At 44.9% G+C, this 23557-nt stretch overlaps 3 protein-coding genes across 3 annotated transcripts; 1 reads left to right on the forward strand and 2 right to left on the reverse strand.

Moving 5' to 3' along the window:
- Positions 1–1947: 1947 nt before the first annotated feature.
- Positions 1948–20584, forward strand: LOC145700319 (uncharacterized). Its single transcript, XM_081777571.1, has 3 exons — positions 1948–18596; positions 18640–18992; positions 19034–20584. Exons 1-3 carry the CDS (start codon positions 1957–1959, stop codon positions 20494–20496), a joined length of 18456 nt encoding a protein of 6151 aa, XP_081633697.1. The 5' UTR covers positions 1948–1956; the 3' UTR covers positions 20497–20584.
- On the reverse strand, positions 20580–21273 carry LOC145700343 (uncharacterized). The gene is made up of 3 exons (XM_081777594.1): positions 21115–21273; positions 20972–21067; positions 20580–20925 (listed from the first exon to the last, which is right to left on the reverse strand). Exons 1-3 carry the CDS (start codon positions 21225–21227, stop codon positions 20634–20636), a joined length of 501 nt encoding a protein of 166 aa, XP_081633720.1. The 5' UTR covers positions 21228–21273; the 3' UTR covers positions 20580–20633.
- Positions 21274–21884: 611 nt separating this feature from the next.
- Positions 21885–22631, reverse strand: LOC145698405 (uncharacterized). Its single transcript, XM_081775609.1, has 2 exons — positions 22329–22631; positions 21885–22287 (listed from the first exon to the last, which is right to left on the reverse strand). The coding sequence occupies exons 1-2, from the start codon at positions 22589–22591 to the stop codon at positions 21885–21887; spliced, it is 666 nt and encodes a 221-aa protein (XP_081631735.1). The 5' UTR covers positions 22592–22631.
- Between the last annotated feature and the right edge of the window lie 926 nt (positions 22632–23557).

Raw genomic sequence — 23557 nt, forward strand, 5'->3', positions numbered from 1 at the left:
ATACTGCAATGAAGTCGACAACCGCCGAATGGAGTTAAACTGCAAGGATGATTCGACCAGCTGCACGACTTGTCCAAAGAATATGGAAAATGATGGATATCGGTGCAAACCGACAAGTAATATTGGACTCAGTTCAGGAATGAGTTCGAATTTATTTTCTGAGTAAGTTCCAATTTTCTTGGTCATCGTTTAAAGTGTTTTATTTTGTTGAAACCTTTTCATGAAAATAAATTCAAACTCATAAAAGGATGGGAGTATGGTAATCACGATGACACCCAACCCGCTTGTCCAGCTGGGACATCTCGTGCTAATAATGAACAGCAATGTTCTGTGAAGTCTGGCGAGGTTATCGGTATTGGTGCAGTTACTTGTCCTCCTGGAACTTATGGAACGATCACAACTGGCGGATTTAGCGACTGCACACCATGCGTAAGAGGAGATGCCTTTAGTTGTCCTGGCGGTAGCAGTACGGATCCTTGCAGCTCTTCTTCAAGTTTTTGCGAGCACGATTACTGTACTAAATGTACAAGTTGTCCAAGTAATGCTGTTTGCGATAAAAATGGAGTCGTCGAATTCTGCAACACAAATCAGATCGTAAGCGGCAATGTCTGCGTGCAAAAATGTGATGCTGGCAAAGACTGTGTAACTGGAAATGACTGCGCTGCTGGAAAATATCGAGATCAATACTCTTCAACTGATGAATGCATGGATTGTCCGGAAGGTTATTCTTGTGCTGGCGGAGCTGCTTTGCCTGTTGATTGCCCTGAAGGTGAACATGCAGCCGCTGGACAGAGCTCTTGCACAAACTGGAGCGATTCTCTTGCATGTCCAGATGGAAGTTATCCAAAAGATGGCACTGCGTTCTGTGATCCTTGCCCACAAGGTTACTCTTGTAGCACGACGAGTTCTGACTCTACAGTTTGCCCTGATGGTCAATATTCGGCTCTTGGTGAAATGACTTGCTCTCCATGTCCTACTGAGCATGTTTGCCCTACTGGAGGCATTCCATATCGATGCAAAGCTAATCAAGAACTGAAGACATCAGGAAGTATTCAATATTGCGCAACGAAAACATCCTCAATTATTTATGCTGCCTGTCCTGATGGCTACGCATGTGATAACAACAATAATCCACTTACAGTTTGTCAGCCTGGGACTTATTCAAATAACAGAAACTGTGCTCAATGTCCAATTGGAAGTATGTGCCCTTATCCTGAAATGGGAAGTCCTATTACTTGTCAACATGGATATTATCAGGACAGCACAGGCTCCACTTGGTGTAAAGAATGTCCAGCTGGCTATCGTTGCACTTCGAATAGTGCAGCGCAATGCAACGGTGGGCAATATTCGAATATCGGAGATATGGATTGTCATGTTTGCCCAACTGGATATTTCTGCAATGCCCAGGATGCTTCGGCTCCAGTTCTATGCCCTCCTGGAACATTTACGGTGGGCACTGGCAATACTGAATGTACAGAATGTCCAGCAGGAAGCCGTTGCGCTCATGGCAAAAAAGAGGATTGTCTTGCTTATTATTATTCAAAAAAAGGCCAAACTATCTGCTTGCCGTGCCCTGCCGGTCACCAATGCAGTAATAATGTTCTTACTCGTTGTGCGCCTGGAACTTACTCAAATATGCTGGAATCGGCATGCAAGAATTGTGAGGCTGGGTTTTATTGTCCTTCAGATGGAACTGAAATGGAGAACGAAATTAAAGTCATTTGTCCTCTTGGCTACTATTGTGACCCAGGAAGTCCTGCGCCTAAGGAATGTCCAAAGGGAACATATGGACCCAACATGGGGCTAACTGGTTTAGGCGACTGCATGCCATGCCCAAATGGATATTTTTGCCCACCCGCCACCCCTGGTTATCCATCAGAAAAACAACTTTGCCCACTAGGGCACTATTGCACGGGAACATCGATAAATCAGTGTCCAGGAGGAACATACAATGACATGAAAGGTGCTTATGATGCATCTCACTGCAAGGATTGTAAAGCAGGACGGTTTTGCCCTGCTGGAACTGGTTGGACAACACCTGGCAATCCTTGCTCGAGAGGACATTTTTGTCATGAAGAAGGAATGGCAAATGCTCAAGTTTGCCCTCCAGGAACATATAATTCTGGCAGAGGAGCGAAATTCGCAAGTAAATGCATCCCTTGCCCTGCTGGTCATTTTTGCTGCGACAGCATGAACGCCCCTTGGGAAGTCTACGGGGACACTTGCACTGGAGGTGTCGCTGAACCTCAACCATGTCGAAAGGGTACTTATCAAGAACGACGGGGCCAATTCACATGCGATCTTTGTCCCGCTGGCAAAAACTGTCCCGATGAAAGAATGACGATGCCTCTTGACTGTGAGTTTGGCAAGTTCTGTATGATTGGCACCGGAGCAGATACCGTTCAACCAGTGCGATGTCCATTTGGCTTCTTGAATGATCGATTGAATGCAACAAGCATGGATGATTGTGAGCCCTGTCCACCAGGATATTATTGCGATCATACTGATGGAAACACTTGGATGAGCGCAGGTCAACATCCAACGCCTTGTCCACCAGGCCAATATTGTATGGAGCGAACACCAAAGAACGGCACATATTTTTGTCCAAAAGGAACGTTCAATAATCAAGAAATGCTCACGCATTCTGTGAACTGTACAACCTGCCCTGCTGGAAAATTCTGCGAGATTGGTGCAATAGATGATGGCAAAGGAATAAATATATGCCCGACTGGCCATTTTTGTCCTCCAGGAACTGGTGGCGACGACGACGATGACCCAGATATACCTGAATGCCCTGCTGGAACATATAATAATCAGACGGGAATGTCACGTGTAGAAGATTGTGTTGTGTGCCCGGCGGGATCATTCTGTGGATCTGGAGACTCAGATTTCACTCAATGTGAACCGGGAAGTTACAGTGACCAAACGGGTATTCTTTCTCAAAGCGAATGTGATAGATGCCCTGCTGGATACAAATGCTCTGGTGGAAGCTCTGTAGAAGTTTGCGGCATTGGTTTCTACTCAGATTATGGTGCCAAAGATTGTCTGATATGCGAGAAAGGACGATATTGCCATCTAAATACAACAACATATGAAGATATGTGGTTCTATAATGTTTGTCCAGAGGGAACTGATTGCTCAGCAGGCGGAAAAGATCATATTCCAGATCTCAAGAGAGATGCTTGTCCGCTTGGACAATGGTGCGCAAAAGGTGACGTGAAAGCTTATCAGTCCGAGCCTCAAAACTGTCCTGTTGGTACTTACGGCCAACGCGTGGGTCTTTCGAACAAATATGAGTGTGATAAATGCCCTGCTGGATTCTATTGTGATACCGAAGCTATCAAATGCGAAAGCCTTCTGTACGGTGCTCCTGATGGGGATGACTGCGATGGAGTAAAAGTTTGTCCAAAAGGACATTATTGTGAACTTGGAAGTGAGCTACCAGTTCCATGCGGCCCTGGCTTTTATAGATCAATAACTGACACGCAAGCTGCAGTAAACCAAACAAGTTGCAGTATTTGCAAGAGTGGTTATTATTGTGACCAATATGGGACACACGACGATTTTGGCAACGCTGTCCCTGATGACTTCACGGACGCAACTCAGCTTATCAAAATTTGTCCCAAGGGAAGTTATTGTCCACCCGGCTCTATATTCCCTGAGCTTTGCGACGCCGGAACATATGGACCCGCTGAAGGATTCCGATCTTCATATGAATGTATTCCATGTGACGAAGGGACATATTGCCCTGAGCGTGGAATGGAAATCACTGGTCAAAACTGTACAGCTGGTTATTACTGTTCTGGAGGCTCAAAATCTAAGAATCCAATCGACGGCGTAACAGGAAATATATGCCCTAAAGGATATTACTGCGAAGCTGGGACTCCTCAACCGCAAGAATGCAATGAGGGTTTTGCAACTCTTTTTGAAGGAGCCACCTCAAGTACCGACTGCAAAGAATGTTATCCTGGCTACTACTGTCCAAAAGGCAACAAACTTCCTTGTGAGCCGGGTAAATTCTGCCCTGCAGGTTCATCCGAAGGTGAAGATTGTCCAGCGGGCCATTACTGCAAGCAGCGAACACTGCTCGACTTCACAATGATTGGAGCCATTCACCCAGCTCCATGCTCTCCTGGAAGCTTTGCTGCTGCTTCAAATCGAGAAACCTGTGAACAGTGTACTGCTGGATTTTTCTGCCCGGTTCAAAAGATGACAGAAGGTTACTCCTGCCCACCAGGTTATTACTGTCCAACCGGATCCAGGAAACCACTTGCATGTGCAGCGGGGAAATACAATCCACTATCCGAATCAACAAGCGAAAGCGACTGTCAGTTCTGTCCGGTTAATCATTACTGTGATTCTGCTGGTATGTCGGAGGCTAAGCCTTGTCCAGCAGGGTATGCATGCGAGGTAACAGGAATAGTCAATCCACTTTTGGAGGAACATTGCGATGGCACTGATTGCTATAATCCAAAGTCTTGCAAACCTGGCTATTTCTGCGAAGAGGGCAAATCTCCCGAGCGTTGTCCTCCTGGCACCTACAATCCTAGATATCACGGTCTCTCCGAAAAGGATTGTATTGAATGTACACCTGGAAAAGTTTGTTCTGTTCCTGGATTAGAAGCACCAGATGGTGACTGTCTTGCTGGCTACTACTGCAGTGGTGGAGCTGCAAGACCATCAGGAGCAACTTATCCTGTTCAACCTTGTGCTGTTGGTTACAAGTGCCCAACAGGGTCCCCAGATCAGATTCCATGTGAAAGAGGAACCTATTCCACTGCTGGAACACAAGATAAATGTTTGGCGTGTCCCGCTGGCTCATTATGTGTTGGTAACATTCCGGAAAATCCGACAGCAGGCCAAGAAGTTTGTCCTGTAGGACAGTTTTGCTCAGGCGGTGACTATGAAGGTGAAAAGTGCCCGCGAGGAACTTATTCTCCAAATGATGGAAGAAGCCTTCTAACCGAGTGTATTGATTGTGATGCTGGTCATTATTGCCCTGAGCGAGGCATGAACGCGACAGGGCCTGAGTGTGAGGCTGGCTTTATTTGTAAAACAAAAGCTCTATATTCGCATCCAAATAAAGAAACCGAAACCGATGATTCAAATACTCTCTGTCCAATTGGATTCTTCTGTGAACAGGGAACTGAAGAACCAGAACCATGCCCGATCGGAACTTTTGGGTCAATTCCTGGGCTCAAAAGTAGGAACGATTGTAGCCCTTGTCCTGGAGGAACCTTTTGCCCAAGTGTCGGAATGACGTGGGATGATATTTATGACAGTACAAGCAATGCGATTAATGGCACTGTTAAATGTGAACCAGGTTATTTCTGTAAGTCAGGCTGCACAAAGCCAGATCCATTGTCATCAAGTGACTGTAGCAGCTCTGTTTCGAACTCAGGAGGCAAATGTCCTCGTAAATTCATGTGCCCGAAAGGTTCGACGGAACCGGTTCCTTGTCCGATCGGAGAATACCAAGATGCTGACCTTCAAGACTCCTGTAAGCCATGTGAAGATGGAAACTACTGTGAAAACGGAGTCATGCGACCTTGTAGAAAAGGTTACTACTGCAAATATGACCCAAGCACAGTACCTTACTTACCAACGCCATGTCCGATTGGAACCTATAATAATCTTCTTGGACAGAAAGATGGCGGTGTTTGTGATCCTTGTCCTGCTGGATATTACTGTCCAAAATATGGGCTTGGATCCGGAACTGAATTCAAATGCGCAGCTGGATTCAAATGTACTGGCGGAACGATTGAAGCAAGACCAAAGAATAAAAATGGGGATCCTTGCCCGATCGGAACCTATTCAGCAGAGGGCGCAAGTGAATACAGAGACTGCAAAAAAGGACATTACTGCGATAAAGTCGGACTCACAGACGCAGAGATGGATAGTAACGAATGCGCAGCGGGTTATTTCTGTGATACTGGATCAATATCAGCAACACCAAAAGACGCATCGGGAGAATTTATTTTCTGTTCTGTCGGAAACTATTGCCCAAAAGGAGCTGACTCGGAGTTGCCTTGTCCACCAGGAACTTTTAGTAACTCAACAGGTTTGCGCAGCGAGGATGAATGCTTCCCTTGCTTAGGCGGATATGAGTGTAGCGGCGGCGATTCGATAAGCTTATGTCCGGAAGGCTTCTATTGCCCCCCATCAAATACAACCACTGGTCGTCTACCCTGCCCGGCAGGCCATATGTGTCCGGAAGGATCAATAGTGGCATTCCCATGCCCGCACGGAACGTATCAAGACCAGCAGAGACGATCGTCTTGCGAGACTTGTCTAGCTGGTAATTACTGCGAGGGAGCAACAGAAAAACCAGTAGAATGTGGGCTTGGAAATTATTGTCCCGCTGGTACTGGCTTTCCAATTCCTTGCCCTCCCGGCACTTACAACGACGCTGATAGTTCTAATTCTGGACGTTCTTATGAACGATTTTGCAAGGAATGCCCTGCTGGTAAAGCATGCACAACGGCGGGAATCAAAGACCCAATTACTAGTCTACCAAATTGCGCACCAGGCATTAATTGCATTGGCGGAGCATCTGATGTCCTACAGTCTGATGGGAAATATGGTGAGATCTGTCCAATAGGCTCTTACTGTGACGACGGAACTGCAAAACCATGTCCTGTCGGCTCTTATGGAAGTCGAAGCGGACTCACCAGCAGTTCTGAATGCTCAGAATGTCCACAAGGGTTTGATTGCTCAGAAGAAGGAGTTTGGAATCTTGTAGATCATCGATGCGAAGCTGGGTACACATGTGATGCTGGCGTAGATGGTGTATCTAAAGTGCCTGTAGCTTGTACTAGTTCAGGAAAGTACTGTCCTCTTGGAAGTTATCAAGAACAATTTTGCCCAGAAGGAAAATGGAATGATAAAGCAACGCCGCATGCCGAATGTGATCTTTGTCCAAGAAGTTTCTTCTGTGACGGAAACGGCAATAAAGAGGAATGTCTTCAAGGACACTACTGTCCTCAAGGTTCATCAGATAAAACCATGCTCGGGTGTCCCCCTGGAACTTACTACGATGATACTGGAGCATCTTCTTTTGCTAATTGTAGAACTTGTCCACAAGGAAAATATTGTACCTATAAAGCTGGACCGGATTCTCCTAATGATCTGCCAGATTGTATGAATGGTTACGACTGCGATTTTGGACAATCTATACCATCCCCTGCTGATAAAAAATGCCCGAAAGGATATGTTTGTCCTGCTGGAATAAAAACTCCTTGTCCGGTCGGCACTTTCTTGAATATCGAAGGAGGAAGGACACTCGATGACTGTCTACCGTGTCCTCCAGGTTGGTTTTGCGAGACTGAAGCTCTTGAAGAAAATCCAAAAGACACTGGAAATGAAGATTTCAAATGCAAAGCAGGATTTTTTTGCTTCTCTGGAGCAACATCGCCAGAACCAGATGATGATACGAACGTTCCAGCGCTATTTGGCGAGTGTCCACCTGGCTTCAAATGTCCAGAAGACGGTACTGCAGAGCCCGAAGGTTGTCCTGATGGATACTACCAATCGAATGCTGCCCAAAGCGAGTGTCAAGACCAGTGTCCTGCCGGTTACCTCTGCAGAGGTGTCTTGACTGATTACACTGACGCCGATGATTCTTGCCCACTTGGTCAATTCTGCGAAGTAGATGGTAGCACACCTTACGATGTTAATCCGTGCCCTCCAGGAACATATAGAATCGCTGAAGGACCCGCAGATAGCGAAGATGAGTGCGAAGTTTGCCCACCAGGGAAATTCTGTCCATTTTTCGGCCTTGATAAAGATGTTGCAAATGACCCGGCTTACGATTGCGATGAAGGGTATTACTGCTCAAATGAAAACGACGGAAGTTGGACACCAAGACCGTATTGCAGTGGGGATCTTCTAAGTACGGAATACTGCAACAACAAGGACATTGGTGGTATTTGCCCAGTTGGAAGTGTGTGCCCCGCAACAATAGTTGAGCCAGAACCATGCCCAGAAAATAAGTTTTGTCCTCATGAAGGCCTCGGCGACTCGGACATGTCAAGTAACGATTTCAACTGTGCAGCCGGATACTACTGCTCAGGAGGAGCGACAACGAATTCACCTAACGATCGATTCAACGAGGAACAAGGCGAGTTTGGTGAAATTTGTCCCAACGGTAAATATTGCGAAGAAGGTCAATCTCCTGTCAGCTGTCCTGAGCACTTTTATAATCCACAAACTGGATTGGGAAGTCAACCTGAATGTCGAGAGTGTCCACCAGGAAAGACTTGTTCCGGTGGCTTTGCAAATGGCGATTGTGATGGAGGCTCACATTGCTACGGAGTTACAGGTGTATCTCAAAATAAAGATCCTTGCGATGCGGGTTCGATGTGTGAAGCAGGAACCGTTGAACCAAAGCTTTGCAATCAAGGTTTCCACCAAGGATCAACTGGCCAAGATACTTGTGATTTGTGCCCATCTTCGTACTTCTGCGACGGAGTTACTGATGTTGGTGCTCCCAATTTGATTATGGGAATCGGAATAGTCGGCTCAGGACATGAATGTGTACCAGGTTACTACTGCCCAGAAGAAACATTCTTGAAGAACGAAAATCCTTGTGAGCCCGGTGAATATAGTGCTATCAGCGCCAATTTTTCATGCCAGCCATGTGATGCTCAAGTTTACTGTCCTGGTTATGCTGTTTCAGACGACATGATCTCTGATTTGTCGTCAACAGATTTCAAATGCGGAGACGGCTACAACTGCACGAGCGGTGCTTATTCTCCTTACGGCGAGACAAAAGACGAACCCTTCCCATCAGAATGCGAGCCTGGACAGTATTGTCCTGGAATAACCGATGCTGTTGATGATTGCCCACCAGGAACCTTTAGAAATGTATCTCGTGGTGCCGGCGAAGAAAGTTGTCAATCTTGTCCTGGTGGATTCAAATGTCCATTTGCTGGAATGACTGAACCAGAGATATGTGATGCTGGGCAGTTCTGCCCTAATCTTGGTTATTGTGACGGAAAAACCGGAACTGACGAAATATGCGATCCAAGATACAGCGCAGCGGCCTCAAAAGATCCAGTCAAAGAGGGATACATGTGTCCGCCATACCATTTCTGCCCAAGCGGTAGTATGGAGCCTAATCCTTGCACAGATGGTACTTATACTCCAGATTTTGATTCTTCTGATCCAGAATCATTTGGCAATCTCCAATGTAAGGATTGTGAACCTTCCGGAGTTTGTCAAAACGGTCAGTACTCTCCAGAATGTCTTCCAGGTTACTATTGCCAAGATGGTACGGCTATACCATGCCCCGCTGGTACATTCAACAATATTAAAACCGGTAATTCAATCGATGATTGCGAACCATGTCCAGATGATCATTTCTGTGGAGACTCTGGAACAACAACTCCACAACCATGCAAAGCTGGTTACGTTTGCAAGAAAGGAACAACATTTGGCTCTCGCGTTCCAGATCCAGAGGCTGAAAAAGGCACTCCCGAAGCAGATGAAATCTTTGGCTATCGGTGTCCTGAAGAGCACTACTGTGGCGACGGAACAAATAGTGCCCCAGAACAAATTTGCCCGGACGGCCGTTATAGAGACACTGATCTTGGTGCATCCATCGAGGATTGTCATCCTTGCCCAAGTAGCTCCTACTGCACAAATGGTAAAGTACAAGGCACTTGCGAAGATGGATTTTTCTGTAACACAGAATCTCCCAGCAACACACCGACACTCAATGGAACCTTCTTTGGTCCTTGTCTTGCAGGTCACTTTTGTGTTGACGGACTTATGTCAACTTGTCCGGCTGGTAAGTTCCAAAATGAAGAAGGAAAGTCCTCTTGCAAAGACTGCCGCGAAGGATTTTATTGCCCTCAAGGTAGTGATGTAGAAATATCTTGTCCTCCCGGTGCTTACTGTGTATCGAATTCTGCGAGGCCAACTTATTGCAACGTTGGTTACTATCATGTTGGTGGCGAAAAAACTACAAGCTCTGCCAGTTGTGTTGCTTGCAAAGCTGGTTTTGCTTGTCCAACAATTGGTTTAATAGAAAATGATGTCTCGAATTTTGAATGTGAAGCAGGTTTTTACTGCCCAAGACGATCAACCTCAACAAGGCAGAATATCTGTACTCCAGGTCATTATTGCCCTGCTGGAAGCGAATCCGAGAAAGCTTGTGATGGAACCATGGCCTGTACTGATTATCAACTCGACGCTCCAAATGAAGAATGTTTCCCGGGCTACTTCTGTCCTGAAGGAAGTGACTCACCGAAAATGAATCCTTGTCCAGCTGGATATCATTGCAGTAGTGACAACGATCTTCCTGTAGCTTGTCCCTTAGGAAAATTCAACAGATATCCGCTTCAACCGTCTGAAGATGCTTGTGAACCTTGCCTCCCTGGATATTACTGTCCGCGAGTTGGAATGAACGCTCCGCCAGATGATGAATATCTTTGCCGCGAAGGCTATTACTGCCCAGCTGGTTCAGAAACATCGCAGGGGCGAACAGATTCAGAGCCTGAACATGTGTGCCCAGTTGGAACTTACTGTCCAGAAGGTTCCGCGAGACCGATTCCTTGTCCTGATGGATACTACCAAGATAACACCAAACAAGAAATATGTGAAGCTTGTCCCGCTGGGTCTTACTGTATAGGCGATTTGAACAACGATCCGTATGTTGGAACCATAAATCCTATCGACTGTCCCGAAGGTCATTACTGTGAATCATTTGAGGATTCTCTCCGCACGAGACCAGTTCCATGCCCTGCTGGAACATTCAGGGATGAAGTCGGAGGAGAGACGGATGGAGACTGTGAAATATGTGAGCAAGGATGGATCTGCACCGGTGTTGGCCTAATAGATACCGAAGAAACTCCTTGTTATGCGGGCTATTATTGTCCGGAGCGGCAAAATAACGCAGCTGGAAGACTTGAAGCACAAAATGGCAAAGCACATCCTTGCGAAGAGCACGAATACTGTCCAACTGGTTCTTTTGAAGGAATCCCTTGCCCTGACGGAACCTATCGAAACAACACTGGTGATTGGTTCGGATACGATGAAGCCTCTTGTCAACCATGTGACCCGGGAAAATATTGTATCGAAGACGATCGACTCATCGAATGCGAAGCTGGATATATTTGCTCTTGGGGCGCTACCAAACCTGACCCAGAGGATGGAGACACAGGATATATTTGCCCGAAGGGTCATTATTGTCCAGCTGGAGCACTGAGACCAGAGCCTTGTGACGCCGGTTTCTATATGGAAGATGAAGGTGCTGGATCTTCTGACGATTGTTTCGAGTGCGAGCCTGGTTTCTATTGCCCAAGAGCTTCCACAAACGGAACCCAGCATGTGTGCTTAGAGGGATACTATTGTCCCCAAGGAAGTGATGTTGGAAACTACCAAGCTTGTCCTGTTGGACATGAATGCCCAGCTGGTTCATCCGAACCTGAACCGTGTGGTCCCGGAGAATATGCTCCGATCATAAAAATGACTGCTTGCCTTGAATGTCCTGAGGGTTTCTACTGTCCAGATGATGTCAATGTTGAGCCAAAAATATGCCCTGCTGGATCGTTCTGTGTTGCAGGCAGTGATGAAATTCAGCTTTGCGCTGCTGGTACATTTAATTCTTATGAAGGCGCAAGAAATCAAACGGATTGTACCACATGTCCAGGCGGTTATTATTGCCTGGACGGTACTGCAGCAATTGATGAGTCTATTCGCTGCCTTCCTGGCTATTTCTGTCCTCCTGGAACGAAAGCCCAAACAGAAAATATGTGTCAACCAGACTACTATTGCCCAACCGGAGCTTCGGCAATGCAGCCATGTGATGCTGGGTTCTACTCGATTTCTCCGCTTGCTTCTGAATGCAAACCTTGCGAGCCTGGCTACTACTGTCCTCGAACAAAAACAGATATCAATGGAACAGTCAATATGCTCACAGAACGTAAACCTTGCGAAGAAGGCCATTACTGTGAAGGGGGACAAGAGTTTCCGCAACCATGTCCTCTTGGAACAACCAACCGGAATACTCTCTCTAGTGACATAAGCGCTTGTGATCCTTGTCCAGAGGGCTTCTGGTGTAGCGGTACGAACCAGACTGCTTGTGACGATGGCTTCCATTGTATCAGTGGTTCTTATTCGCCATCGCCTGGATGTTCGGATAAAGCAGCTGGTCGAGGAGAAGTCTGTCCTCTCGGGCATTACTGCGTTGACGGATTTAAGTTTCCGTGCAGTGCTGGAACGACATGCTCGCAATACGGTCTTACAGATGAGTCACAAGCAGAAGATTGTCCAGCAGGATACTATTGCCCGCTGGGAACTATCAGCTTCTCTGCTGATCATCTCCTTGACCAACTTGACGGGAACGAACCCGTCAAATGCGGCCTCCAACCAGAATCGGCAAATCCAAATACATTCAATCAGATCATCTTCCAATTCTCGATTTTTCTTGACAATCAAATCGAAAAGGGCGTCTATTGCCCTCAAAGAAGTGCGTCGCCAACCAACTGCCCGAAAGGCCAGTGGTCTCAGTCAGTTGCCTCTAAGGGCGAAATCTATAACAATAGCACCACTGGGCCTGAGGAGTGCAATTTATGTCCTGAAGGTAGAGCCTGCACTCGAGAAGGAACATTTGATCCGATCGAAGATTCTATCAGCTGTTCAAATGGATACTATTGTGGAAAGGGTTCAGATAAATCTAAACCCGATGGTGCTACCTGCAGCGAGCAAAATATGTGTCCAAGTGGCTCGAAAGTTGAGATGCCTTGTCCACCAGGAACTTATCAGAACTCTCAAAAACAAAGCAAATGTAATTTCTGCAGAAAGGGACATTATTGCACCGGAAATGCTGAATTGCTTTGGCGCGGAGTTGATGACATCTGGGGCAAGGATCCAGAAACGAATTATATATGCGAATATTGCGACTGTGTCGAAGGCCATTACTGTCCAGGAAACTCAACTGCACCTCAGCCGTGTCCAGTCGGCACTTATGGCAGAGACGGATCAAAAACATACAGCAAAGTTGAAGATTGTAATGCTTGTGACGGCGGACACTATTGTGATACCGAGGGATTACTGCAGAGTGAAATGGATAATCTTATTTGCGAAGCCGGCTACGTTTGCGCCTCTGGTTCATTTAGTCCAACACCAACTGGAATCGTCGAGCAAGATAAAGACAGTGGAAAATGGAGTGGAAACGGCAAGTGCCCACTTGGATATTTCTGCGAAGAAGGATCCAAAGAACCATCGCCCTGTCCTAAAGGAATGATAGGTATTGAAACAGGAGCAACAAAAGAACTTCCTGACTCAAGTCTGGTCACAGAATTCAACAAAACATGCATTTTCTGTCCACCTGGTCTTTACTGCCCGAATGAAGCAATGAAAACTGCTGAAATTATTGGCACAAAAGAATGCAATGAAACTGAAAGCAATGACAACTGCCCGATTGAATGTCCCGAAGGTTCATTCTGCGAAGAAGGATCCGAGTCCGGAACGATTCCATGTGGCCTCGGAAAATATTGTCCGAAAGGTACTCCCGCTGAGATCGCATGTCCGATGGGAACTTACAATGATATTGGAGGTCTTTCTGAGTGCTTGCCCTGTGAACCTGGCTATTACTGCGATAATTTCTTTGGTACTGTTAATCCAAAAATCTGTCCAGTCGGAACTTATTGCCCTAATAACAACACCATTGTGCCAATAAGTTGTCCGCCAGGAACGTACAATCCAGTCTCCGAAATCGGCAGCGAGCCTGTTTCGAAAGACTCCTGTCTTCCGTGCCCAGAAGGAAAATTCTGCCCCGATCCTGGAATGGGAGGCTTTGGCAGCAACGGTACATATGACTGCGATCCTGGCTTTTACTGTGAAGAAGGCGCAAGAGAACGAGATCCAGATACAGATATGAATAAACCTTGCCCCACTGGAAAATATTGCCCGAACGCTGATGGTATTTACAGACCACTCGATTGTCCCATCGGAACCTACAATCCGTCGACTCACGCTAGGGATCGTAAAACTGGCTGTCTGCCTTGCAAGGGTGGGTATGTTTGTGACGAGTCAGGCCTTGTTACACCGGAGATTCTTTGTCCCGCTGGTTTATATTGCCCAAGTGATGAAGAGACTGTATACGGTACACCGTGTCCTAAACATCACATGTGTCCTGAAGGTTCTGCTGACCCGATTCCGTGTCCACTCGGCTTCTATCAAGGCTCAACAGGCGCCGATAGCTGTATTCCATGCTCTGCAGGCTCATACTGCCAGCCCACAAAACCTGATTCTCTGAATCCTAACGAGCCGATTGACATCAAAGAAGAGATTTGCCCAGCTCAGTACTACTGTCCCCCAGAAACCGCGTATCCTATCAAGTGCCCTTCGGGAACCTACACACTCAGCGATGAGACCGGTAGAACTCAACTCAGTGACTGCAGACCATGTCCATATGGCAAGTACTGTCGAGATGGTCAGATTCAAGGACCTTGCATGTTCGGATACCTTTGTTACAGTGGAGCAAACGCGCCAAATCCAAAATATGGCGACGACATTGAGATTGAATTGTTTTACAACTCTTCAACGGGTCTTATCGAATACGAACCTCTAAAAGCAAATGATCCAATGAACTGTACATCTGGCGATGTGTGTGCGGGTCCTTGTCCTCCTGGGTATTACTGTTATCCGAACGGAGACACTTCAACCATCGAGCCTTGTGCTAACAACACCTACAGAGAACAACCGGGTGGTATGTCTCCATATCAATGCTCAACATGTCCAGCAGGTCTTTTCTGCGAGATCGGCGCAACCGAGGCGGTTCCTTGTCCTCCGGGTCACTATTGCCCAGCTTGGTATAATACACCTGAAGAAGCTAAAATACACGGGGAACAAATACGAACTTTTAGAGGAGAGAACGTTCTCCTTCATCCCGCTCCAGGACCACAGCGTTGTCCCATCTACACATTTAGAAATGAATCTGGCGGAAAAAGTATTGATGATTGTCGATTCTGCGACCCTGGCTATTTCTGTGACCAAGAAGGTATTGTCAATCAAGAAGACTTCCCGTGCAAACCTGGATATTATTGCTCTGGTCAAGGTCTACCTCCACGAAAATGCCCAGCTGGAAGGATGTCACCAGAAAATCATCTAGCCGAAAGCTCCTATGATTGCTTGCCCTGCTCTCCTGGACGTTATTGTCCTGAACCAATCGGCAAACTCATCAATATTGATGGAATTCTGTGTCCTCTCGGATATGAATGTCCAGGCGGAACTAGAATTGCCATGAAATGTCGAGCGGGATACGTCTGTAATCAAGAAGGCATGGCTTCCGGTGAAATTTGTCCAGAAGGCTATTATTGCCCAGAAGGAACGAAATCAATAATTGAAGATCTAAAGTGCGAGTTCCCCTTCTTCTGTCCAAAGGGATCTTCAACTCCTCAACCGTGTGACCTCGGTTTTGAGGCAAAAGAGTCTTCAAACTCATCTGATGGCCTTCGAACATCGAAAGCGGACTCTTGCAGAATTTGCGTTGCCGGAACGTACAGAAATACCTACGATTCTGAGAGCTGCTCTCAGTGTGAACCAGGATACTTCTGTCCGGAGGGAACCGGCGATTACACTGAAAATCAATGTGATCCAGGACACGAGTGCCCACGTGGAAATCCTACTGGAATGATGATACCTTGCAAACCTGGAACTTACGCTTTCGGTCGTGGAAATGAAATCTGCTCAAAATGCAAGCCAAACACTTATGCGAGCAAGGAGAAGGCCATTTCTTGCAAGAACTGCGGAACTGCCTCGTATTCTCCAGAAGGAGCCGGCACATGCACTTGCCATTCAGATACACGAGTATTCCAGGAAACGGATTCAACCTGTATTTGTCGGCCGCAGTACTATTACAGCAATGATGGGGAAATGGACAGTTCTGAATTTGACTCTGATGGAGATTGTTCTCTTATCAAGGCTCCAAGATGTGATAATCTTAGCTCGAAAGATCAGACATGCATCGAAGAATGTGGTAAAGAGGACCATGAGTTCTCAAAGGCATACGGACTCTGTATGGGCACAGATCTTCCTCTGATTGACGAAAATTGCTGTGATAAAATTTCACTTCAAGTACAACCTGACGGTAGAATTGAAGCCGTAAATAATAAAGGCGAAATATTGGAACCTGACTTCGACGCTTTTGGTATTGAAGATGTCGTCGCAAGCTTAGGGAACGAATTCAATGTTGAGTTCACCGTTTTCGACGATGGTATTCAAGGTACTCGATACATTGCATCAACGAGAAAACGAAGACAAGCGGACAGTACTGCATACATTGAGGATCCTCTTATTTGTATTCCACCAAACACAGCAGTTGTCTTCGAAAATAAGATCGACAACACTGACAGAGTCAACAGCGAATATCCAGTATATGTTCAAGACAGCACACTCAATTCGAATCCTGAATATGATTATGGAGAGTTTAGAATTTTGCGATACTATGTTACAAAAACTTCATCATCAAATGTCGACAATTTTATCTACGCATTTACGGAAGAAGGAACGTATACTTTCTCTAACTCGCAGAACAGCAACAGCACTCTTTTGATTGTTGTTTCAAATGAAAACTGCGACGGTTCTCCAATCCAGTTCATTTCAGAAGAGTCCTTACGTAATGCCGGAGTGGTGTCCACTGAACCTGTTATGGAGCCGAACTGGCCTCTGATAATCGGTTTGACAACTTCATTTGCCATTCTCATCATCATCGGAGTCTTGATCTTCTTGATTATCGATCCTTATGGTTGGGAAGTGTTCTCGACGAAACGATTCAAGCCAAAATTCAAGGATCTCGCCGAGCCACCCCTGCCAACTAAAATCGAAAAACTCGATCCGGACGATGATTCTCGTCGAGCTCTTCTTCCATACAACAGAAACTCGTCTGAGCTCGAAGACTTCAGTGTCAAAAACTTCATCGACAAACTGAAAGATCAGCGCTACTACCTCGACGAACAAATCTCTGCTTCCAAGAACAAGCTCCGAGAATTCCGAACGCGAGTAAACGAAGAAACGAAGCGTTTATCTGATGAAGTTTCGAAAATGAATCTGGACTCAATCCAAATCAACAAATCTGGAATCGCAGAAAATGGGCAAAACGTCGTGGAAGTTAACCACCAGACAAATCTGAGATACTCAGATGACTTGCAAGTCGAGGAAGATGCGCTCTTTGTCACTATGCAAGAAGTGCTCAACAAGCTACACGGAGGCCGACTTTTGATTTCAGATGACACACTTGAGGACGCAAAGAGGCTGTATCGCGAACGAAAACGCATGCAGAAGGATTTCATCGACATTCCTGAGAAAACGGATACCACTAATCTTGGAAATGCAGTTGAGTTGAACCAAGAGGACATTCGACCAGCCTTCGACGAAAACTCAAAAAATCGAGAAGCAGCGTGCACCTACGGAATGACTGCTGAAGAGGCTGAAGAATACTGGCAAAAAGCAGCGGAAGAAAACGCACAAGCCGATCTAAAATATCTCGATGAGCGTGAACGTCAAAAATGGCGACTTCAGCAGCGTCTTAAACGACGAGTGGATCCGAGATACAAAGACGAAGTCCTTATTCAACAAATGATTCAAACTGAAGTAGACGAAAATAAGCTCGACAAGGAAGATGCATCGGAAAAATTGAACAACGAGAAATTGCTAAACGACAAGATGAAATCGGACAATATCGAATTCGTAAAAGGTGAAGTTTCCGGCCAAGCTGGCGGAGAAACCGTTGTTGCTGCGATGATTAACATCTCATACGACGAGATCAATCAGAAACAATCGGATGCAGAGAAAGATCTGAAGCGCAACTACCGCAAGAGAAAAGAAAAGCAGCGGAAGGAACTCGAAGACATGCACAAAGCAGAGCTCCAAGAACTTGCAGAAGGAACGATCGATCTCTCCGAAGTTTTGGTACGACACGAAATGGAGAAAGAAGCAATCGATCTCAAACTTGATTCCGAAATGGAAGAGGATATGCTTGCTATCATGCAAAGTGCGCAAGAAGATCGAGAAATGATTTTCGAAGAAGAACTCAGAAAACAAGCAAACGGAACTTTACCACCAGCAGTTGCGATTGAACTGATGAAGAAATACAAGGCTCACATGGATAAAGCCTCTTCACGGCGCTCCAACGCTCGAGATCAATTCGATTTGAAGCTAAAAGAACGAAGACGAGCAAAACGCGCCGCACGAGATAGTAAGATTATAGGAGATACTGTCGACAAGTACAACAGCAGACAATCTCTTATCAAAGAAATCGGTCGGCCATCGTACGGCGAGTTCATTTCGGACGCTGAACTCGAAGATCAACTCGCAGAAGCAAAGAAACGAGATCAAAACTTAGCTTCTTCTGTCCAAGCTCAAGCAAATAAAGAGTATCTTGCGGAACTGGCTGCGGCAGAGAAAGAAATGGAAGAGTTTGATAAGGAGTATCATGAAGAAATGGACAATATTGAAGCTGAATTCGAGCAACGCAAACTCGAGCTGTTGAAAACTGTGGACCCAGAAGAAGCAGACAGGCTCTTCGCAGAGTTGAGTGCTGATATGGCAGTTTCTGAAGAGAAGGCCAGACAGCACCTGCTTCTTCAACGGTAAAAATATAAAGAATTTTTTATTTTTGATCAAGTCTTTTAGAGCTCGTCTTGTCGCAAAACTGAAAAAGCGACAACAGGAAAAAATGGCAGAAGCAGCGGACGAAGCTGCCAAAAAGATCAAAGAACAAGAAGACGCCAACAAAGTCGACCTCAACAACAAGCGAAAGGAAAATACTCAGCGTGCTGAAATCAACCTTATTAAAACTCAAATGAACCAAAGCGACAAACCAGAGCCGTTGAAAATTGTCAAATCTGTCCTTGATGCTCGTCATAAAAAAGAACTTGCTGAGTTGGAGGATAAATTTGGTCAAGAACGAGAGGAGCTTCTTTTGAACTGTGATCCAAATGAGAGAATTATGGTTCTCTCTGATTGGGAATATCGAATGAATAAAGGTAAGAGTTATCTTGAGACCTCTTAATCATTTTAAAATCAGCAATCGTCGAGCTTCGCCAGCAACACTATAACGAACTTATCGATTACCTCGACCAAGTTTGTCCAAAAACAGCCGATTCCGTCCGTGCCAACAACGAAGCAAACGCGCAAAAACTGAAAGAACTCGAGAAAGATCAAAAAGAACTTGAAAAACAGCTTGCTTCGGAGCGAGCGCAGTGGGAAGCCGAGCAAAATGCAAAGATCGAGGAAAAATTGCGCAAAGCGGAGGAAGAGTTTGAAGCTGAAATGCGAGCGGAGCTAGAAAAACTTGAAAACGAGAGTAGCGAATCCGATGAATTGAAAAAACTGAACGAGGAAATGCAAGCAGCACTTGACGCAGCTAAAGCCTCGGGGTCATCGCCGGAAGAAGTTGAAAAGATGATGGAGGAATGGGAAGAAAAACAGAATAAACTTCTACTCGCGAAGGGAGCCGCTCATCTTGGACAAAAGAAAGCCGTTCAAGATAAGATCGAGAGACTCAAACAGGAGCGCTTGCAAAAGGAAAAGACGAAATTGGAGGAGCACAAACAGATCGAAGAAGCGAAACTCGCGACTGAAGAGAAATTGAAGCAAGCAGAAAATCTCGAGAAGATTGAACAAATCGTGACAGATGGTGAAAAAGCAACTGTTGAGGTTGCTGAAAGCCCAGTCGAAACTACTTCCGATAATAACAACGAATTATCGGAAGAAGACTTTGATAGCATTCTGAAATCAAGCGATTTGTACAAGGTTGTCAGAAGCTTGAAACAATCTACATACTCGTCTCCAACAACGCTCTACACATTCAAGTCATCAAACTCTGTCGGTAATGATTTGGAAACGATTCCGACCGCTCTGCTCGGCAAAAACGAACGCGTCGTCTTCAAGTTCTGTCAGTACATTCTAAGTCTTATCGTCAACGTTGCTGGATATCGCCCAGTTACTCTTCTCGCGGCATCGAAGATTCCTTCGAATCCAGAACTCGAAAAGAACGGTTTCAAAGGATGGTTCTCCTATGATTGCACCAACAGATTCCTCTTCATCACAAAAGAAAAGCTCCAAGAGCAAAACCCAGGACACCTGTACGTTCTTATGGCTCACTGTATGGCGCACATTCGAACCGGCGATTTGACCAACGATCTAAACCCCCAGTTCCGAAACGAGTTCTACCAGCTCCTTGCGAAGATATCGACTCACATCTTCCAAATTCAAACTACGCCGGAAATGAAACTGCCACTTGAATTCTCTGGAAAGTCAAAAGAAAATGTTGAGTACACGCCTGCTGAAATCAAGGCCATTTTCAAGCGAAAAGAAAAGCTTGATCTTGAAGCCCTATCTGATGAGCTCGGCGAAATCAACAAGGAGTTGGCCGATCTACGCAGAAACGATGCTTCAGAAAAACAAACTCGCGCCCTCGAAAAACGCCAAGCAACTCTTCAGCGACAAATTGAAGGAATATCCGACTCACTTGCTATTGAATATTAATACTTTTATGCCAAACTGAAAACATCGTTGAAAAGTTCACTGTAAATAAATTATTTCAACCTTCAATCTTCAGACTTTTTGAATACAGAATATTTATTTATAAAAAAAAACCTTGCGAAAATAACCGTGAGAAACAGTTAATAAATCCTTTCATAGGAAAATTCAGAAATTAAAAAAAAGTCAGAGGCGGGCACAAATTTAAGATCATCACCATCTTCGACGAGTAAAAAGTGGATTCCAACATCTCGACATTTCTTTTCTAGCAATCGCAGGGCACCAGGAAACTTGTAGATCTTTCTTCGTTTAGCTTTGATCGATATTTTCCAAGCGGAAGGAGAATTCTCTGCTGTAACTGGGATGGAACATCGGAAGGGACCATCGTATTCATTTAAATTGGCGGGCTCGACAGATAATGCTTGGTCCAAATGACTATAATTGTCTCAATTAGAAGTGAATTTGATGATACTACGAATACCTGTATAATTCACAGACTTCATTCTTGAACTCGGGAGATTTCTTTTCGCGGAAGTCGTAAGTGTATGATAAAAATTTATCATCCTTTTCAAAAACACTGAAATATCATTTAGTTCTTCCTATACTTCATGCTTTGTAACTCACATGCGAAAGAGAATGCCCGAATATCTCCATCCATATCCCGTCTCGGAAAACACAAAGTACTTGCCGAATGGATGATAGCGCGCGAAGCCGAATTCCGAGGGTACTTCTGGCATCACTTTGGGGATTCGTTTTTGATTGTAACAAACGTTCGCGCCAAGATTAACAATGTTCTCGTCAATAAGTCTCAGATTCACTTCTTTCTTCATTTCGTGCACGTCAAGGAAAATGGGGTCATTTGGAAAACGCAGCCATGATCGGAACTCCCATGATTTTTTCACAAAACTTGCGAGCTTCTTTTCGACTTTCAGGAATTCAACCGCACTCTTTAGATCTTCAGGGCGTCGTTGAAACTCATCGAGGCGGCGCAAAAATTGAGTCCGTGGCTGGTTCTTTACTCGCAAGTCCAACAATCGAAACATGTACTCGGTCATTGGAAGAGAAACTCGTTCCACTCTAAGAGTCGGATTTTGATTTTGCTGAGAGCTACTTTTCTAACCTTGGTTCTCCCTTTCTAGGTCTGAAAACAGTCCGAAAATAAGGATAATTCCTTGTCAAGAATTTCTTTTCGAATGATCTGACGCCGTCTGTAAATTCAATTTCGATGGGGACTATCATCGAGTCCGCCGGTTGGTAGTAGTCTTCATTGCTAAATCTTAAAAATGCAGCCATCACCCCCAAAAATGATCTTGTTGATCTAAAACTGATTCAATGCTCATCAACAGTAAACGTTATCGACCCGTGTTCTAGAGATAGTCTGATAAGCATAAAATTTATTCAACAATCGCAAAATGTGGTACAGTCAAAAACTCCTCTTTTCTGAAGAATTCACCGGACGGAATGTATTGAACAGATCGCTCATCCTCATACAACATGAAAACAAGAGAATCATCTTCCCATTCTCTTTGAGTGGCCTTGATTCCGTCCCTCACAAAGACTCGTTTCTTATAGAATTTGATCTTTACTTTCCATAATTTCCCAGTTTCCGTCTGTTTCAGAGTCGCGAGAAAATTACCGCCGTAATCCTTGATATTTCGCATAATCGCTTGAGCAGGGTAACCAGTGTAGAGACTTCGTTTTTGATCAAACATAAGTTCGTGGTTTTTGTAGCTGTCAGGTAGAATCTGGTTGAGTTGGAAGGCATACGAGTTGTAATACGCGCTCTTTTCAAACATTCTAAATCATTTTTAGTTTTCATTTTCAAAAACTCTATTTACATTAGAATTTCGATATCATCATTGGTCATATTTTGGTCTTTGAAGAAGATAAACACCGGAGCATCCCATGCATTGTACTTGACATATTTGTACCTCCAGTCGACAATTGGCAGTTTCTTTGCGACATGAACTTCCAAGTCTTGCGTGTAGAAACTGACGCCAATGTCCACCAAGTGCGTGTCCATGTAAACGAGGTTGATTTGGCGGCGCATATCTTCGATTGTATTCACGCACATCATCTTTCCGTCCACCAGCCATTCCATTATCACATTCGATTCACCGAAAACTTGTTTGATTTTTTTGTCAACCATTAATTCGGATTCACATGAGGTTTTCTAAATCAATATTTTTTCATTGAATCCTTGCCTGAAGAAACATAATCGCGTTCCTCAGAATTTCAACTGAGTCTGTATGTCTTGCCAAGCCAACAATATCAAGAAAAGGCCTGACTTTCTTTGCGGAGAAGTCGAGATTGTGAAAGGTGACTTTTTTCATCGGCAAAGAAAACTTCGTGTTTCTAGGAATGTCGTTCGAGTTTCGAGCTTCTATTTATTTTATTCATACCTAGAATCTTTCATGCCAGAATCAAACAGCATTTTGAAATAGGGATACGTCTCCTCTAAAAACGACTTTTCATAAGTTCCGGAACCGTCGGCAAAAGTTATTTCTATCTCCATTGCTTTATTTAATTCAGTGCCTATCGTGCAAATTAGCATTCAATAGTTTCAAAGTTCAGATTCTAGAGAACGCTCTTGATTTATTTCAAAAACAGCACATTTCAATTACCTTTCAATTAATTTTGGCCAAAGAAATTAGCTAGAGCCGTATTTCCGGATTCCCGAATCAAATTTTAATTATGTTGGGTCGTTGGGTCATTACAATCCTTGATTTTTGTTTATGGCCACGTACTTTATCCGAGTGCGCTGTTTACCATCCTTATTGTCACAACGATACGGATATTCGATTTGATATTCTTGAACTCGGTTCATTCGAAAATCAGAGAATTTTTAGCGAGAAACGAATAGGAGAAATCACTAATAAATCATGTTTTACCAACATATCTTACGATGAGGGAAAAGAGGGCCGGACGATCATTTTGGTGGGTAGAAAAATGGCGAGAGCCTCTCGCCGAGACCCGTCAAAATAGCCGAGTTCGCCCTGATGCAGGCCACCTGCAAAGTCAGCCATTTCATCAAAAAACACTGTTCATAACACTTCGGGTGAATCAA

The sequence above is a fragment of the Oikopleura dioica genome, chromosome 2 (genome assembly GCF_907165135.1).
Source record: "Oikopleura dioica chromosome 2, OKI2018_I68_1.0, whole genome shotgun sequence".
NCBI classification, from domain to species: Eukaryota; Metazoa; Chordata; class Appendicularia; order Copelata; family Oikopleuridae; genus Oikopleura; species Oikopleura dioica.

Coding starts and splice junctions, on each gene's coding strand:
- LOC145700319 (XM_081777571.1), top strand. CDS start 1,957: ATGAAAGGTGCTTATGATGCATCTCACTGCAAGGATTGTAAAGCAGGA. Junction 18,597..18,639: donor CAGCACCTGCTTCTTCAACG/GTAAAAATATAA, acceptor CAAGTCTTTTAG/AGCTCGTCTTGTCGCAAAAC. Junction 18,993..19,033: donor GGAATATCGAATGAATAAAG/GTAAGAGTTATC, acceptor TTTTAAAATCAG/CAATCGTCGAGCTTCGCCAG.
- LOC145698405 (XM_081775609.1), bottom strand. CDS start 22,591: ATGGAATGGCTGGTGGACGGAAAGATGATGTGCGTGAATACAATCGAA. Junction 22,288..22,328: donor GATGATATCGAAATTCTAAT/GTAAATAGAGTT, acceptor AAAATGATTTAG/AATGTTTGAAAAGAGCGCGT.
- LOC145700343 (XM_081777594.1), bottom strand. CDS start 21,227: ATGCCAGAAGTACCCTCGGAATTCGGCTTCGCGCGCTATCATCCATTC. Junction 21,068..21,114: donor TCGGGCATTCTCTTTCGCAT/GTGAGTTACAAA, acceptor ATGATATTTCAG/TGTTTTTGAAAAGGATGATA. Junction 20,926..20,971: donor GAAGTCTGTGAATTATACAG/GTATTCGTAGTA, acceptor AGACAATTATAG/TCATTTGGACCAAGCATTAT.